Raw genomic sequence first — 16,879 nt, 5'->3', positions numbered from 1 at the left:
TTACTACTAATCCCACGAGTAACATCTCAGCTTGTCTGTGACACAGGGGATCATTAGTCAGTGGGAGGAAGCCTTCCTGTGGCCTGCTTATATCTGACCAATGCCAGATGCATCAACTTTCCATCATTTCTTCTCTGGGAGAATGTTCCCGGGATGCTGTTCTACAGAGAAGTGGCTCGAAGAACTCATTTAACACTTTTCCCTCATTTACCCTTATTCTTTAATTCATACAAAAAGCTAGTCAGAGGTCTTTTTCATAGTACCATATTAACATCCACAGCATACACCTCAGCCTGTTAGAGCAAGAAATCTGGACAAAGCCTTAAATAATGGGGGGACAAAAGACCCAAAATAGGGACACTTTTTAAATTTTGCTCTCAAAACATAGAAAGTTGATAGAATAGCATGTTCTGCATTAGCATGGATTTTTAGAAGGGTATGAAGTCCAAAACTCAAATGCCTCTCATTTTCTGACTTTAACCGTCAAAAATTTGCCTGTAATTTTCAGAAAACCACAGCTTTTATGAGAAACAGACCAAAAATATGAGGGAAAAATCTGGACATTCTGCGAAAATCTGTACAGTTGATAGGTGTGAGCCACAGGTTTGTTTCCCTTCTCCCTTGCCTCAACATTTGAATGAAAGTCTGTCTGATGCCTTTCAGAACTCTCCTGGGACCCCCCCCCCAACCATCAAGCCAGCTCCAGCCTTGCCTTCAGTCCTCCAGCCTTACTGCATGGTTACTCCATTCCCATTAACAGCCAGGGTTATTCATGTTCTGTTTCCTGCCAGAAGCCTAACTCTCAAAAAACACGTAGGAGTAAATGGACAGAGCTCACTACCTGGAGTGCATCAAAATATTTGGATCCTTTCTCATCCCCATTGCCCACAGTTTGTATGTTTGCTTTAGATCTTTGACATTGGCTTAAGCTGTTCCTTCACTGAAGTGCACTACACACAGCAATTTCATATTTTCGTCAAGGTTACAACTGTCTTTGGCTTCCATGAAAGTTTGCAAAACTTTCCCCAGAGACACTTTTCTCCCCTGACCTCTTGTAGAAGAACCCATGCTTCCTTGAAATTTAAACATTTTAGGGAAGTTTACACTTACAGCATTTTAACCAGCAGATAGTACTGATATGCAGTTTATATCCTGGAATGCTTTTTTTGGTAGCTATTACTTCTGACAAGAAGAGTTTCTGAATTACAGGCTGTGGGAGTGTCACATCTTTGTAAAGATGGAGTGTCTTTATGAATTAACCCATTGTTTATGCCTGAGGTAAATCTGTCTGTTAACCTTTGTTTTCTTTCCAGATTGCCCTCAACAGGCATTTTAGTCATCGTTCACGGGCAGATGAGATTTAGCCTGTACAGGACCAAATCCATCAAAAAAGATTCACGATTGCTTATCATTTTTCTTAACAGAAATTGGACTCCTAGTCTCTAAAATTATTTTATCACAGTGTTTGATTATTAGATTCTGATACCAAAAATACAGTTGACTATTACTTCAAACTAAGGCAATCTCTACTTTCCAAGTCTTTTTCAGGGATGCTTCTCTGGATGATGCTTTTGTACTACAGCTTTGTGGATTTCTGTATATATTTTTGCTGGGCACTACAGGCTGGATGTTATCTGTAGATCTACATTTTGTTTGGGGGCCACAGTTGTATGTTTCCCATGAATGAGGGAGACCACTTACAAAAATAAGCTTGGGACTGTGTCACATTGATTGATGAGGATACATCTTTTGTGAGAACCCAAGTAGTTAACTTTAGATCTGACTGAACAGGTCTACCATCCTCAACATGCCTTCCCTCCTTTCCTGTGCTTCAGACAGACGTGATATATAGGAAGATTGGTGATGGTGTATTTGTTTCTGTTCTGACTTAATGCACAGTAAAGGATATCTAGAAAGGAAACTTGCTGGCAGAGCACTGTGGATAAAAGGAGAGGATCCTGGGAAAAGTGTCCAGTCCTAAGCCGATTAAAGGCCTGTGACTCTGTTCTTTTAGTTGATAAGGACAGACCTGGTCATCCTGATCTCATGTTATGGTAAGTACATACATTTTATGCTGTTAAAAAGGCGTAAATGTTACTTTTCTCAGTGCCTTTACTTTGCCTTCAGTGGTGAGCTGTGCCTTGTATTTCCAGCTTGTGGATAACATTATGCTTTTTGAAAACCTATGCTTGGAAAATAGGAATAGGACAAGGGAGAAGACGGTACCTGCAGAAATAATTTTAAACACAAAATTACCACTACCAGTAGGATTAAGCATGACAGATTCCTCAACCATTGACTCAAATGTCACTGTTCAAACTTAGCCTTACTACAGGATATGTACCCAAAGAATGGCGTACAGCTACAGTGGTCCCACTCCACAAAGGTGGTGCCACAACGGACCCCGGAAACTATCGCCCCTTAAGCCTGACTAGTCTGGTCTGTAAAGCTATGGAGCGTATCATCATGGAACTCATAAACAAAGACATTGGGAGCCTCCATACACTGGACCCTACCCAATTTGGTTTTAAGGGCAGATCTTGCCTCTTAAACCTAGTTGATTTCTTTGAAACAGTTACCAAAGCCATAGATGAGGGCAAGGTAGTCCACACAGCCTACGTGAACCTCGCAAAAGCCTTCGACACAATACCCCACTCGGGCATCATAAATAAGCTTACCAGCTTAAATATCAACCCCTATATCACAAGATGGGTTGCAAACTGGCTCAGATAGAACCCACATGGTCAGAATCGCAGGTGCTATGTCCGAATCCAAACCAGTTACAAGTGGCGTCCCACAGGGCTCAGTTCTGGGACCTCTATTGTTTGGTATGTACTTCTCTGAGGTTCAGGCTAACACGGGGGGATTATGGCTGACAAAGTTCGCAGATGACTGCAAACTGGGGGCCATAATCGAATCTCCAGCTGACACAAGCATCCTCCAAAAGGGTCTCACAGAGACGGATGCTTGGTGCCAGAGCCACGGCCTCAAGCTAAATGCTAAAAAGTGCATAGTCATCCCCTTTGGGAAAAACAAGGTGCCCACAAATTACCACATAGGTGGTAATCCATTAAGTACGGAAGAAGTAATTAGAGATTTGGGGACCAGCGTAGACAGTAATCTCTCCTTTGATAATCACGTTGCCAAAGTGGTTAGAAAGACCTATATAGCCCACCTTATCACGAAAGGGTTCGCATCTAGATCAAGAGAGGTCATTGTGCCCTCTACTCGTCACTCATCAGGCCCCTAATTGAATACAATGCCCCTTTTGGGATGTACCTTACCCGACACCTGCAGCAACTGGAGAGACCCCAAAAGTACCTCACCAAGAGGATCATGGGCTACAAACAGATGTCCTCTGCAGCTCGACTAAAGAAATTCCAGCTCTACTCAGTTGCTTACCGCCTACTCAGGGGCGATCTATGCCTGACGTACAAAGCCATGTCAAACCCAGAATTAATGGACATGCTCCACCTCAAAAAATCCAAGTCCCTTAGAGCTACACGCTCCAGGGACCTAAACCTCAGCACAAAAATAAATAGGACATGCTGGAGGGACAGATTCATTTCCCAAAGGCTCCCCTCACTCTGAAATAGTATCCCAATTCATGTTAGACATAGCCCCTCGCTGACCCTCTTCAAGCGAAATTTGGACGCGTGGATAGGAAATCGCAAATTCACCCCTGGGATCCCTGCTGTGTCCCTGCTAGACAAAGGCACAGTAATCTTAAAAGGGTACCTTCTGTGACCTACTTTAGAGGCACAGTAGGCTAATCTAATAGGGAGGCGGAAGCCAAATACACTCTGGCTAGGCTTATAAATGCCCTAGGGCAGATAGCCTAGCATCTACCTATGAACCCATGTCTTGCATAATGCTTTGCAGTCAAGAGAAGTGTGTCTGATTGTACAGTTATACTACCATTGATGTCTATGAGTACTTAAATCCCAAACTGGAGTAAGGGTTGACACACCTGTGGAAGGCCAGTTGGCTGCAAGCGTGTTTCCCAAACCAGTGTGAAATGAAAAGAACTCCTTGAGCACCTGAATCTAGTGTATATGCAGTCTGAGGTATCTCCAGATGCTTCTGTGGAAATTTTTTTTACTATCCACTTGACTGACCCAATGGCCTCTGCTGCCAGTTACCAATTTACCCAATTGTCCTTCCTTCTGTGGGACACTGACTGGGCCTATAGGGTAGGCACAGCAAGCCCCCAATCACAGAGGACCAGGTGGCGAAGTGAGGATCCTATAACACCAGCTTCTCCCTTTCAAGGTAGAGGTCAGCTGATCCTCATTGCTTCCTTAAAATGAGCATGCCAGCCTAGCTTCCCTTGAGAGACAAGAGTTGGGGAGGTAGGCTAGGGAGCTGGGCATTTAACAAGTGCAGCTGACCCTCCAGAACTCTTCTCTCCCCTTCAGCAGCTCCCTTGATCTCTGTAATAGCTGCCTGATCTCTGAATGAGTGCACATCTTCACATACACATCATTCTCAGGCTTGCAACCAGTGCATGTGCACCACTAAGCATGAGTGCTCATCTGGACTTGAACTATGCAGACGTAGCATCTAGTGCTCCTGTTAGGTGCTATCCAAGTGGCAGGTCAGAGCTGCTTCCATTTCTTCAGGATGGATGATCCAGCTGCCACCCCTCACTTCCATCCTCCACCCCCCCCCCTCCATTGTTCATGCTGCTAGGCTTCCTTGGGGGAGTGGATATGATCCATTTTCAAAAATGACATCACTATACTGATTGAGTAGTTCATTTTAACAAGGCTATAACAGAGGATGAAATGCAACCAGAAATGCTGAAATTAACAAGACTTCTCTGAGTATTTTGTGGAAGGCAGTGGCAGTCTCTCTGAAATAACAAACTGGGAGGTGATACCCTTTTTCTGAATGGAAGTCAGGAGGATATGTTTCAGTTCTGGAGGGGTTATGTTCTACTGCCTCGTTAGGAAGGCCTTATGCCAAAGTGCTGGAAAGGAGGGTTGTCTGTCAGTGGAGCCTTCAGTAGCAGTGCAGATTCATTCCGGGTTGTGGATGCCAGATCGTCTTTTTGATTTAGCTGAGGCCAGAATCCATCACTACCTACATTTGCAGAATACACATTTGCTACCAGTTACAGGTAGAGCTTGCTACTTTCCTCTTTGAGTTAATTTACATTTATGTCATCCTTAATGCTGGACTTGGCACAAGAACCACCTCATATGGTTTTAGAACTATCGGTGACAACATTTTAACCTTGAAAAAAGCTCCCATTTCAGTCTTACTACAGACGGGCAGCAAAAGACTCTCTCATCCTTTAAAAATAGCCTTTCTTTTCAAAGGATATGAATGCAGCTGCTCTCGATAATATTTGTGACTTAACTTGCTAGAGAGTGTAAACAAAAAACAAAAGAACAAGTTTTTCTGTATAAATAAGAATGGAGATAATTTCAGTGGAATCATTACTTCTGTATTGTTTTGTACTGCTGTTATGTTTAATGCATTCTTTTAAACATCTTTATTAAACATGAGACTTGACACTCATTAGCTCTAACATTACCTAAGTAAAGGAAGGACTTAAACAGTTTGTTTCACTCTTCCTCATAAACATTGTTCTGCATTTATTGTTCCCACAAATTCATTCAATTCAATGTATTTTGCTCCTTCCCTTTTCTAAAGATCCTACCTCCAATTCTTTAATTTCCTTTACAATATTCAGTACTTTAGTATGGTTGATTTGCAGTCTGATTTCAGTTTTCTGGTATTTTTAGCAGCCAGTAACATTAAACTTAGCAAAACTAAGGCAATTTAGGCCCTGTGTCCCAGCAAAGTAGAATAATTTCCTTAGTTAACCTTAACCCCACCACCACCAGTGAAAGAAGTTTATTTTAAAACTGAAGCTTTTACTGTTTTTCAAAAGTAAATACTGAAAAAAAAAAGTTATTCCAACACCCATTAATTTGCCATTGTTGTCTGGTACTAAGATAACCCATCACACATAGTGATTTAATTCATTAACATCTTAACTGTTAATGTGCAATTTTAAGCAAGTTGTTTTGCACTGCTTGTGACTGATTTCAAGGCTGTAAATCATACTGTCCTTTAAACATTTTTGCTTTGAATTTATACCAGGTGCCTGACATCTCTTGTACTTTCCTGTGCATTTTTTAAAAGCAACATTAAGCATGATTTGAAAATAAATTGGTCACCTATGTTTTATTACAACTTATGAAAATACTAAATGTGTTCTTAATATTTTTATCTCTGAACTGATAGTCTGTCTGTTTTTCTTTATCAAGGAGCTGTCCGGCTTAGATCACAGCCACCAAAGTGCAGCATGAATACCCTGACAGGTGATTCAAAAACTGCCAATGTTCCTTCTGTGAAGGTATCTCCAACACCGTCGCCATTGATCCTACAACACCGACTGTCTTCAAGTTTGGTTAATCTGAAAGTGCCCCGCCGAAACCCAGTAATACCAACTGCTAATTTAAAACTTCCTCATGGTTTAATTAAAACATCTGAGACTCTGTACACATTGCCTGGTGCTTCAGAACTACATGTTGAGGTGAAACGTCGAGAGCAGCCAAGCAAACGGAATAATGTCTATTCCTTGTACTTAGCAGAAACATCTCATCAGTCTCGACCTGAAGACCCTTTGAGTAATGAGCCAGCTGCAAAGCTTAAACGACGATATTCGGATCCTTTTTTCAGCATTTCAGGGGATCCCAATGCAGCATCTTGATGATGGATGTGTAGCTTGCACAAGTCCTCAATCCTCTGGAGCTTTCAGTGTACCAAGACATTCATCAATGAGCAAGCTTTTTTTTTTTTTTTTTTTTTTTTTTTTTTTGTAGATGCAGAACTGAATCTGAATAATCTTTGTTCTAAACTCGTAACTAATTGGGAACTGTTCCATCCAGATTTCACACACATTGTGAAGCGTTTTTCTGAGGTTTCAAAGTCTTAAACATGCATACTTGTTCTTAATTCCCAGATAAATGATGTGCTGATTGCTTCACAACTCATGGTGATAGGAAAAAAGTAACTATGTTCCTGTCTTGAAAGTTGTGCCTTATTTGACTTTTTAAACATGTTTTTAAAAGACTCGTCTTTATATGTGATTTATATAATTTTATATGCTGCCCTGTTTTCCAGTGACCAAATTTATTTGATTTCAAATGCATTCCATCTACCTTACCAGGCGGTCTGACATAATACGTTGTCCATCTGTTTTATTGCAGAATCTGACAACTTGCTTTTAAAAGTGCTTTTCACTTGAAAACAGTTCAGCCTAAATAAACTTGAGTTTTTTTCAGGTAAAACAAATTGTGTGTTTTATTTTTGTGGACACACAAGGGTTATATTGGATCAGAAATGGGTCAGAACTTGCTTGAATTTGTATCTGCCAAGCAGATAAGCTATGGAGAAAGAACTCTGGCAAGAAGTTGGAACAATAAATAAAGGTAATAAGAGGTTTAAAAAATATGTTTGATGCTTTCTTTTGAGATGCCCAAGATTAAAATGCTTAATATTTAGAAGTGGAGGTGAAGGCTTCATATATTTCCTGTAACTTCAGAGATGTTCTATGAGGTAGATCAAGTAAATTCTGTGACTTCGTGTTCCTAGTAAGCTTCAGTATTGCAGTGGATTTCATTATACATGGAAGCAAGGCACAAGTGGACATCAGTTTCCGTCCTATGCTAAACCCATAAGAAGACGACTTGGCTATAAGTGGGAGAGCAGCCTATCCAGTCTTCAGATCTTTTTCAAGTAAGCAATGCTTCAGATGTTTAATTTTTGTTGTTGTTCATTGTAAATATATATGTTATGTTGAACTTTTCTCCCAGCCCTCCTCTGAAAATGGGACTTGTACTGAATCGGCCTTTTCCAGTAATCAAAAGACCGTAAATAAGCCCCTCCCAAGAAGTATGTGGTCATTTGTTTGAGACTTTGTCCATTACTTCCTCTTTAAGTCAAGACCAATATGTACACCCATTTTAGTCTCCTTTCTGTCTTTTAGTACATTATGTGGACATTACTGCTGTTACTTATGTATTTTTTTTTATTTTTTGTAGTTTTTTTAGGTGGCTTTTGACCCCCATCCATCCATAACCCCTTTTTCCATTTTTATATATGGGGTCAGGGTGTCACATCAACAGTGACCATCATCCAGAGCCAGTGTTCACACCATCAGGTGGCTAGCCCTGTCACATTTATTCTTCCATACCACATACACACTCACACCTATGGCCAGTTTAGAGGGTTCAGTTGACTTAATGCATGTCTTTGGAAAGTGTAGGGAAACTGGAGCACCTGGAGAAAATCCACACAAATGCATGGAGGATGTGCAGACAGGCCTTTGACATCCACATAAAAAACAACAATCAGTGTAGCTGCAGGAGTCAAATTTCTCCCAAATGATTATCTGTTGCATTGTTTTTTCTGCCCACACAATGAGCATCAAATTATTTCATGCGAGCATTGTATGACTTATAATATACCATGTTTCATAGAGCACATAACCCTAGAGGATTTTGGATCCTAGAAAAGCTAATTTCTACTGGGGTAAAGGATGTCCTCCCCTGCCTCCACCAGACAGTCCTCTATCTGTGAGGGAAGTGAAGATGTAAAAGTTCCCAAAAGAAAGTGTAGACACTAAAATGGACAGATTGGGAAAGATAGCAGCTAAGGAGTCAGTGGGCAGGAAGTTCATGGATTTCAAAATCCATACAACATTATAGATGACTAAGGGCACTGACCCCAGAGATGCACAGCATTGTCCACCTACTGTCAGGTTCCTATATTATTAACATTTAATTAAGTTAGCCCTGTTGGACATAAATATTTGCACACATATTAGAACCCAGGCACACCTCAAAAACTTTTGTAAATGTGCCACAGCTGAATGACAGTATCAGGTCTGTGCAGGGGTGTCTCCACTCTTCCCTTGTGAATTTGTCATGATTGTAGCGTAGAAGCTGAAAATGTGACAGTCAGCTCCATGAGGTCTTTACTCACTGGGTGTGTTCACAGGAGAAATGTGTGCCTCATGACATGCATTTTTTCCACCTGTCTCATTAACATTTTAAACTGGGTATCTTATACACAGTTTCATTTTTGTGTGTGTGTGCGTGCGTACATATATTATATACAGTCTGTCTTTCTGTGAGGGATATGCAGTCTTTTACTTTCATTTAAAATTAACTTTAACTGTATACTAAGCATATCATGAGCATTTTACAAAGTGAGATTTTTGTACATATTAAGAAAATATTTTTATACTTATATTTTTGATCCTTAGTCACATTCAGTTTTTGGGATGTCTGTACATCTGCGCCCCCCCCCTCCCCCTTCTTCCAGATCTAGAGTTATTTAACAGCACTGCTGTCTGGACATGATGTTCTTTGTGTTTCACTGTTGCAGTCATTACATTTGGGTAATCTGCTTGCAGGTTGCCCTCAGTTGGCCTGATTAACAAAGTCTTGGGTCCTGCGTAGGTTGCTGTCCCTTCTTCCATGATGTCAGGTCGTCAGGGGTATAAAACATGCAGCTGACACCATTACATCAGTCTTTCTTGCTGTGCAGTGCCTGAAGCAGAAGCAGTTTGCAAGTGCCGGTCGGCCGACTCCTGAAATTTTCATTTTCAAGTTTCAGAACCGAAGTCTTCAACTAAAAGCGAAGTACCCCATTGGGGAAACCTTTTTCTTGCTCCTTCCGATGTCAGTAAAAGTTAATAATTGCATTACTTGTGGAAAGCAAATACCTCATAAAGATTTTAATTCGTACTGTATTCCTTGCCTAGGCCCTGACCACGACGTACCTTGCTGTCGGTTTTGTGCTTTATTTAATCAGCGCACTATCCGTCGGTATGTTTTTGCCACTAAATATTTCGGTTCTCAGTTTAATTATCCAGAAATGTCGTTGGTTAGCCATCCGACTACCGGGATTCCGAAAAACGCAAAGATAAAGACAGAGACAGGCCGCCGAGGTCCAAAACTGCCGACGACACTTCTAAGCCAGTCGCCAGTTCACCAGTACTCAGTGAGGTGCTTTCACAGCCCCTGATACCCACTACGTCTGATTAGCAGGCCTCTACTGAGACCCATTCGGAGTCGGTATGTCGCAAGATACCTCAACTATGGAACCCGCGGATGTCTCTACCTTGGATGGGTCCGGAGGCGCTGTGCAGGCACCAGCTTCTGAGGGTGTAATTAGGCCTACGGACTTGCATATTAAAGCGACGTTTCCTTCATTACTAAGGCCTAAATCTCGATCCATGTCTAGAAAACCGACACCCAGGCCACATGCTCAGGCCTCTATGCCTAAAAAACAAATGATAAAAATGGCTGAAGATCTAATAACTCTAATCAGGGGTAGCCAACCCCCACCCCACCCCAAAGGCCTAGGGCTGAGCTAGATAATGAATCTTCTGATCAGGATTCTGTTTTTTCTGACTCTTCTGATGATCTGGATTTGTCCTTACCTACTTATTAGGATTCTGATGCAGAGGACTCCATTCCCTCAGCTTCCCCTCCTGAGGATTTTTCTTTTGGGGAAACCTTACAATACTCTAAGGGAGCATTTTCATGGGAAAGCCAGGAATTTTCTGATTCAAAAAAGAAGCTTAGGGATTTCATTCTCCTACCTCAACATAGGCCTTTGGCTATTTCTCCTGTACTAGACATTGTTGATGATGCTTTCTCTGAATCCAGTTTGGCCCCTTATTCCCTGCCTCTTGCTCCCAGTAAACCTGACAGATACTACAGGGTCCCTGAGTCTCACAACTTCCTTTTCAAAAATCCTATTGCAGATCCAGAGACTATTTCACAGGGGCCCAAGGGCATTAAGGCTTCTACTGCTAAAAATCCTACCCCTTCTGACAGAGACTCCAAGGAGCTGGATAGATGGGGTAAAAAGGTTTATACTTCAGCAACTTGGCAATTAGAGCTTTAAACTGCCAATTTCATATGTTAAAATATCAGCAACATGTTATTGGACTGCTTAACCAGAAAATGATGATGATTCCTGACTGTGTGGAAAATAAAGACTTACAGGATTTAATGCATTCTGCTGAACAAGTTGGAAAACATACTTTGAAATGTGGTTTTGATTCTTTAGAGGCCTCTTGCAGGGCTGCTGTTACTGGGTCTGTGCTTAGAAGGCATGCTTGGCTTAAGGAGCAATCTTTGCCTGATCACGTTAAAGCTAAATTGTTGGATGCTCCTTTAAATCAGGACCGCCTGATGTTCATCGTGTTACACTGCTGCAGTCATTGCACTTGGGTTATCCTGCCTTCAGGCGGTTCCCCAGTCGGCCTGAGTTCCAAAGTCTTGGTCCGGCATCGGTTGCTGTCGCCTCCTCCCTGATGTCAGTGCGACAGGGGTATATAAGATGCAGCCGACGCCATTTTATCCAGTCTTTCTTGCCGCGCGGTGCCCGAAGCAGAAGTAGTTCGCAAGTGCCGATCAGCCGACTCCTGAGATTTTCATTCCAAATCCAGAACCGAAGTCTTCTAAAAAAGCTAAGTACCCCGTTGGGGAAACTTTTTCTTGCCTCAGACCGATGTCAGTAAAAGTTAATAACTGTATTTCTTGTGGGAAGCAAATACCTCATAAGGATTTCCACTCCTATTGTATTCCATGCCTAGGCCCTGACCACGACGTCACTGGTTGTCGGTTTTGTGCTAGGTTTCACAAGCGCACTATTAAACGTCTGTTTGATTTTGCCCGACATTATTTTGGCAGAAAATTCAATTACACCATGCCGTCGGAACTTCCAATTACTGCAATGCATAAAAAGCACAAGGACAGGCAACCGAGGCCCAAAACTGATGACGAGGCCTCTTCTAGGCCGGTCACCGGTTCTCCGGTTTTCAGCGAGGTGCCTACGCAGCCCCTGATGACCACTTCCACAGAACCACAGACCACCTCCCAACTCCCACGTGGAGCTGGCTGGGCCTTCGGATGCACTAGGTTTTCAGCTTTCCGATCCTAACCCTACAGAGGGAACTGAAGTAGCCGAGCAATCCACAGCTACAGAGGGTGTTTTCAGACCTACCCAGTTAACCATTAAACCCTCTGCTAAGTCTAAGCCCCCCTTAAAAGCAAAGAAACGGACACAACTCTCTCCAGGACAGGCCTCCATGCCTAAGAAACAAATACTAAAAATGGCCTAGGACCTAATCACCCTGATCAGGGGGTCCCATCCCCCTCCTGATAAAAGGCCCAGACAGGATGCAGACTATGAATCTTCCGACCAGGTGTCCATTTCCTCAGACTCTTCCTCAGACCTAGGATATTCTTTAGCCTCTTATGAGGATTCTGATGCTGAGGAATCAATTCCATCAGCCTCTCCGCCTGAGGATTACTTCTTTGGGGAGACCTTACATACCATAAGGGAACATTTCCATTGGGAAGGCCAGGATTAGTCAGAATCCAAGAAAAGGCTCAGAGACTTACTTTTATTGCCTCCACACAGACACCTTGCTATCCCGCCAGTTTTAGATATTGTGGATGATGTGTACACTGAATCCAGTTTAAACCCTGACTCCTTACCCCCAGCCCCAGTTAAACCTGATAGATATTAGAGTCCCTGACTCTCAAAAATTTATGTACAAAAACCCTGTTGCTGACCCTGAAACTATTTCTCAGGGACCCAAAGGGATTAAGACCTCATCAGCAAAAAACCCAGTTCCCTCTGACAGAGATTCCAGAGCATTAGACAGATGGGGAAAAAGAAGGTCTATATGTCTGCAACTTTAGCAATGAGAGCCTTGAATTGCCAGTTTCACATGCTAAAATATCAGCAATTTTTGATGTCTCAGTTGAAACAAAAGATGCTTCCAAATTCAGATCCTCCTAATTTTAAAGAAATGCAGGGTTTATTGCATGCAGCTGAACAAGTGGGAAAACATACTTTGCAATGTGGGTTTGATTCCTTAGAGGCCTCTTGTAGAGCAGCAGTTACAAGCTCTGTCATTAGAAGGCATGCTTGGTTAAAAGAACATACTTTACCAGATCATGTTAAGGTCAAATTATTGGATGCACCTTTGCAGCGGGATGTGCTGATGTTTATCGTGTTACACTGCTGCAGTCATTACACTTGGGTTATCCTGCCATCAGGCGGTCCCGCAGTCGGCCAGAGTTCCAAAGTCTTGGTCCGGCGTTGGTTGCTGTTGCTTCTTCCCTGACGTCAGTGCGCCAGGGGTATACAAGATGCATCCGACGCCATTTTCTTCAGTCTTTCTTGCCGCGCGGAGCCCGAAACAAAAGCAGTTAGCAAGTGCCGATCGGCCGACTCCTGAGATTTTCGAAGTCGAATTTCGGATCCGAAGTCTTCAATAAAGGTAAGTACCCCGTTGGGGAATTTTTTTCTTGCCTCAGACCAATGTCAGAAAAAGTTAATAATTGTATTTCTTGTGGGAAGCAAATACCTCATAAGGACTTCCACTCTTACTCTATTCCATGCCTAAGCCCTGATCACGACGTCATTAGTTGTCGGTTTTGTGCTAGATTTAACAAACGCACTATAAAACAACGTTTTGATTTTGCTTTGCACTATTTTGGCCGAAGGTTCAATTATACAATGCCGTCGGAACAACCGACGACTGCAATTTTTAAAAAATGCAAAGACAAGGATAAAGACAGGCATCCGAGGTCCAAAACCGACGACGAAGCCTCTTCTAGGCCAGTCGCCGGTCTGCCGGTTCTCAGTGAGGCGCTTTTGCAGAACCTGACACCCGCTACCTCAGAGCCACAGGCCGCCTCCAACTCCCACGTGGAGACAACTAGGCCTCTGGAAACACAAGGTATTGGGCCTACGGAATCTAATCCCTCAGATGGGTCCAGAGCCGCTGAGCAGGCATCGGCTTCTGAGGGTGTTTTCAGACCTTCACAACTTACCATTAAAGCAACAGCCAAGACAAAAACACCATTAAAGACAAAGAAGCAAGTATAGCATTCTCCTGGACAGTCCTCCTTGCCTAAGAAACAGATGCTGAAAATGGCCGAAGACCTCATTACTCTAATCAGGGCTTCCCATCCCCCTCCTGAGAAAAAGCCTAGGCAGGATACAGACTATGATTCCTCTGATCAGGTCTCCATTTCCTCTGATTACTCTTCAGACCAGGGATACTCTGTACCCTCCTATGAGGACTCTGATGCTGAAGAATCTATCCCTTCAGCCTCTCCTCCTGAGGATTACTCTCTTGGAGAAACTTTACATACCATGAGGGAGCATTTCCATTGGGAAAGTCAGGATTATTCAGAATCCAAGAAAAGGCTCAGGGACTTCCTTTTATTGCCTCAGCACAGGCCCCTGACTATTCCGCCTGTGTTAGATATTGTAGATGTGTTCTCTGAATCCAGCTTATCTCCTGATTCTTTGCCCCCTGCACCAGCCAAGCCAGATAGGTATTATAGAGTCCCTGACTCTCACAAGTTTCTTTATAAAAACCTTTCTGCTGACCTAGAAACCATTTCCCAGGGTCCCAAAGGGGTTAAGGCTTCCATTGCAAAAAAATCCAGTCCCCCTCTGACAGAGATTCTAGAGCATTGGATAGATGGGTGAAGAAAGTTTACACTTCTGCAACTTTAACAGTAAGGGCTTTAAATTGCCAGTTTCACATGCTTAAGTACCAACAATATTTAATGGCTCAGTTAAAACAGAAAATGCTTGCAAGCTCAGAAGCTCCTGACTATAAAGAAATGCAGGATTTATTGCATGCAGTTGAACAGGTGGGAAAAACATACTCTGCAATGTGGTTTTGATTCTTTAGAGGCCTCTTGCAGAGCCACAGTTACAGGTTCTGTGATTCGAAGACATGCTTGGTTAAAAGAACAGAGTTTACCTGATCATGTTAAGGCAAAATTACTGGATGCTCCTTTACAGCATGATACCTTGTTTGGTGTTAAGGCAGAAGAGGTGTTAAAGAAGATGGAGGATAAAGCTAAATCTATGCAAACAGTCAAAGATTTTTTACAGGTACAGCCACCTCGATTTAGCAGAAATTGGCCTACAAAGAATAGGTCCTTTCCAATGTCAGACAGGCCACAGAGAGGCAGATAGATGCCCAAGAGGCAGATCTCAACCCCAAGGCTCTAACAGACAGCGGCAGTGGGGGTACCTCAACCCCAAAAGGAGGTGAGGACAAGTCTCAACCTTACAGGAAACAGTCCCAATGACTTCCCCCTTCGTATGCCAAGCACTTCCCTTTTGACAGCCCCCTTAGGGGGGAAACTAGCACTTTTCGCACAAAATTGGCAAACTATCACCCAAGGCAAATGGGTTCTGAATATTGTGTCTCAAGGTTACAGGTTCCACTTTCACACTTTACCAAGGCTAAAAGGAATGCCAAACCTGCCACAAAATCAATGGGCAGAGGCTCAAAAACAAATTTCAGCCCTCATGGACATGAGAGCTATTCAAAAAGTGCCACAGCAGGAACAAGGACAAGGATTTTACTCAAGACTCCTCCTGGTCCCCAGAAAAGAACCAAGTGCAAAAATCAAACCACAACCACTAGAAAACCAAAAACGCTAGGAGGGTAAATGTGGGATGAACGCAGCTCATCCGAACAACTTCCAAAATGAACTGAAGCACTGAGACCAAAACTTCTCATAAAGGCATCGACAATTTATTAAGCAAAATCCACACACGACAACATAACAGTTAAGCGCTTTCAACTGGAACACAAGCCAATCTTCTTCAGAACGAAGAAACAGTGTTAGGTGTGGAACATTTATACTGTAATACCTGCGGTTAAAAATAACCGCGCCAAAAACTTTTGAAATATTTAAAGTGGCAGCACCATTTCCACATAGCAAATAAAACAGCTATTAGCGTAAACCAACATCTTATACTTATAACACATAAAACACATAAAACACATAACACTAACTTGCAAAGGTGCAATAAGAATTCATTATAAAAATTCATAATAATTCATAATAAATAATGCTGTATTAGCTTCAATAATATTCATAGAATTGCAAACTAACTAATAATAATGTGATGCTTGAAGTGTACTGAATGTATACAAGATCTAACCCATTAAAAATCAGAAAATAATATTATTATATCCCAATGCATGCATAAAATTATATATTGATGGACGTAAAATGTAATGTAAGCTATAGTATAAATATAAATATATATAAATAATAAACATAAATATATATAAATATAAATAAACCTTCATATACATATTAAAAATAACCTTCGTATACATATTAAAATTAAATTAGATTTAGAGTATGAATATGATAACTATATGTGTGTATAAATATATAAATATATAAATATATGAATAGTTAAATAATTTATAATTTATACAATGATTAGAACTTGTTGTACTAGTGAATATCGTGTGTTATTGTAACAATTAGTAATTGGACCAAATATATATAATGCCTTACCTAGTCTCATCAATTATGTTCTGAAATGTCGTTAAAAACAATTAAAAAATATATTACAATGTGAACTATAATTCAATAAGATAATATTTAATCACTTATAAGAAATGGCTTAATGCTAATAGAATCGTTAAGGCCTGGAAATCTTGTTGCATCAGTTTTGGTTTGCCATACACTTTCTTTTAATGCTAATTGATTCTTCCAATTTCCTTCTTGCATATCTATTTGATCAATAATGGCAAATATAAAACTGTGTCCCTCACCTTTATCTATAGTGTGTCTGTAGAGGGCATTTTTTGTGTCCATTTTGCGTATTTTGTAATAATGTTCATAAATACGCTTTTTAATTACCCTTTCCGTTTTTCCTATATAGTATGCCTTACATGCTTTGCAACTGGCGATATAAACCACTTGTTTGCTATTGCAGTTGCCTCTCAAACATCTAATCACTGTGTGGTTTATATCTTCCAATATTATTTTCT

General features: G+C 41.5%; 1 protein-coding gene across 1 annotated transcript in view; it reads left to right on the top strand.

The window, feature by feature from the left end:
• Positions 1 to 7,470, top strand: part of MYO9B (myosin IXB) — a 1,188,949-nt gene extending 1,181,479 nt beyond the window's left edge. The window contains exon 40 of the mRNA XM_044054768.1: positions 6,282 to 7,470. Within this exon, the coding sequence (XP_043910703.1) occupies positions 6,282 to 6,727 (446 nt within the window). The 3' untranslated portion in view covers positions 6,728 to 7,470. The remainder of the gene's footprint in view (positions 1 to 6,281) is intronic.
• Positions 7,471 to 16,879: the final 9,409 nt, after the last annotated feature.

The sequence above is a fragment of the Protopterus annectens genome, chromosome 13.part0, assembly GCF_019279795.1.
Source record: "Protopterus annectens isolate FY-2018-M chromosome 13.part0, PAN1.0, whole genome shotgun sequence".
In the NCBI taxonomy this organism is placed as follows: domain Eukaryota; kingdom Metazoa; phylum Chordata; order Ceratodontiformes; family Protopteridae; genus Protopterus; species Protopterus annectens.
This window is presented reverse-complemented; position numbering and strand designations above follow the sequence as displayed.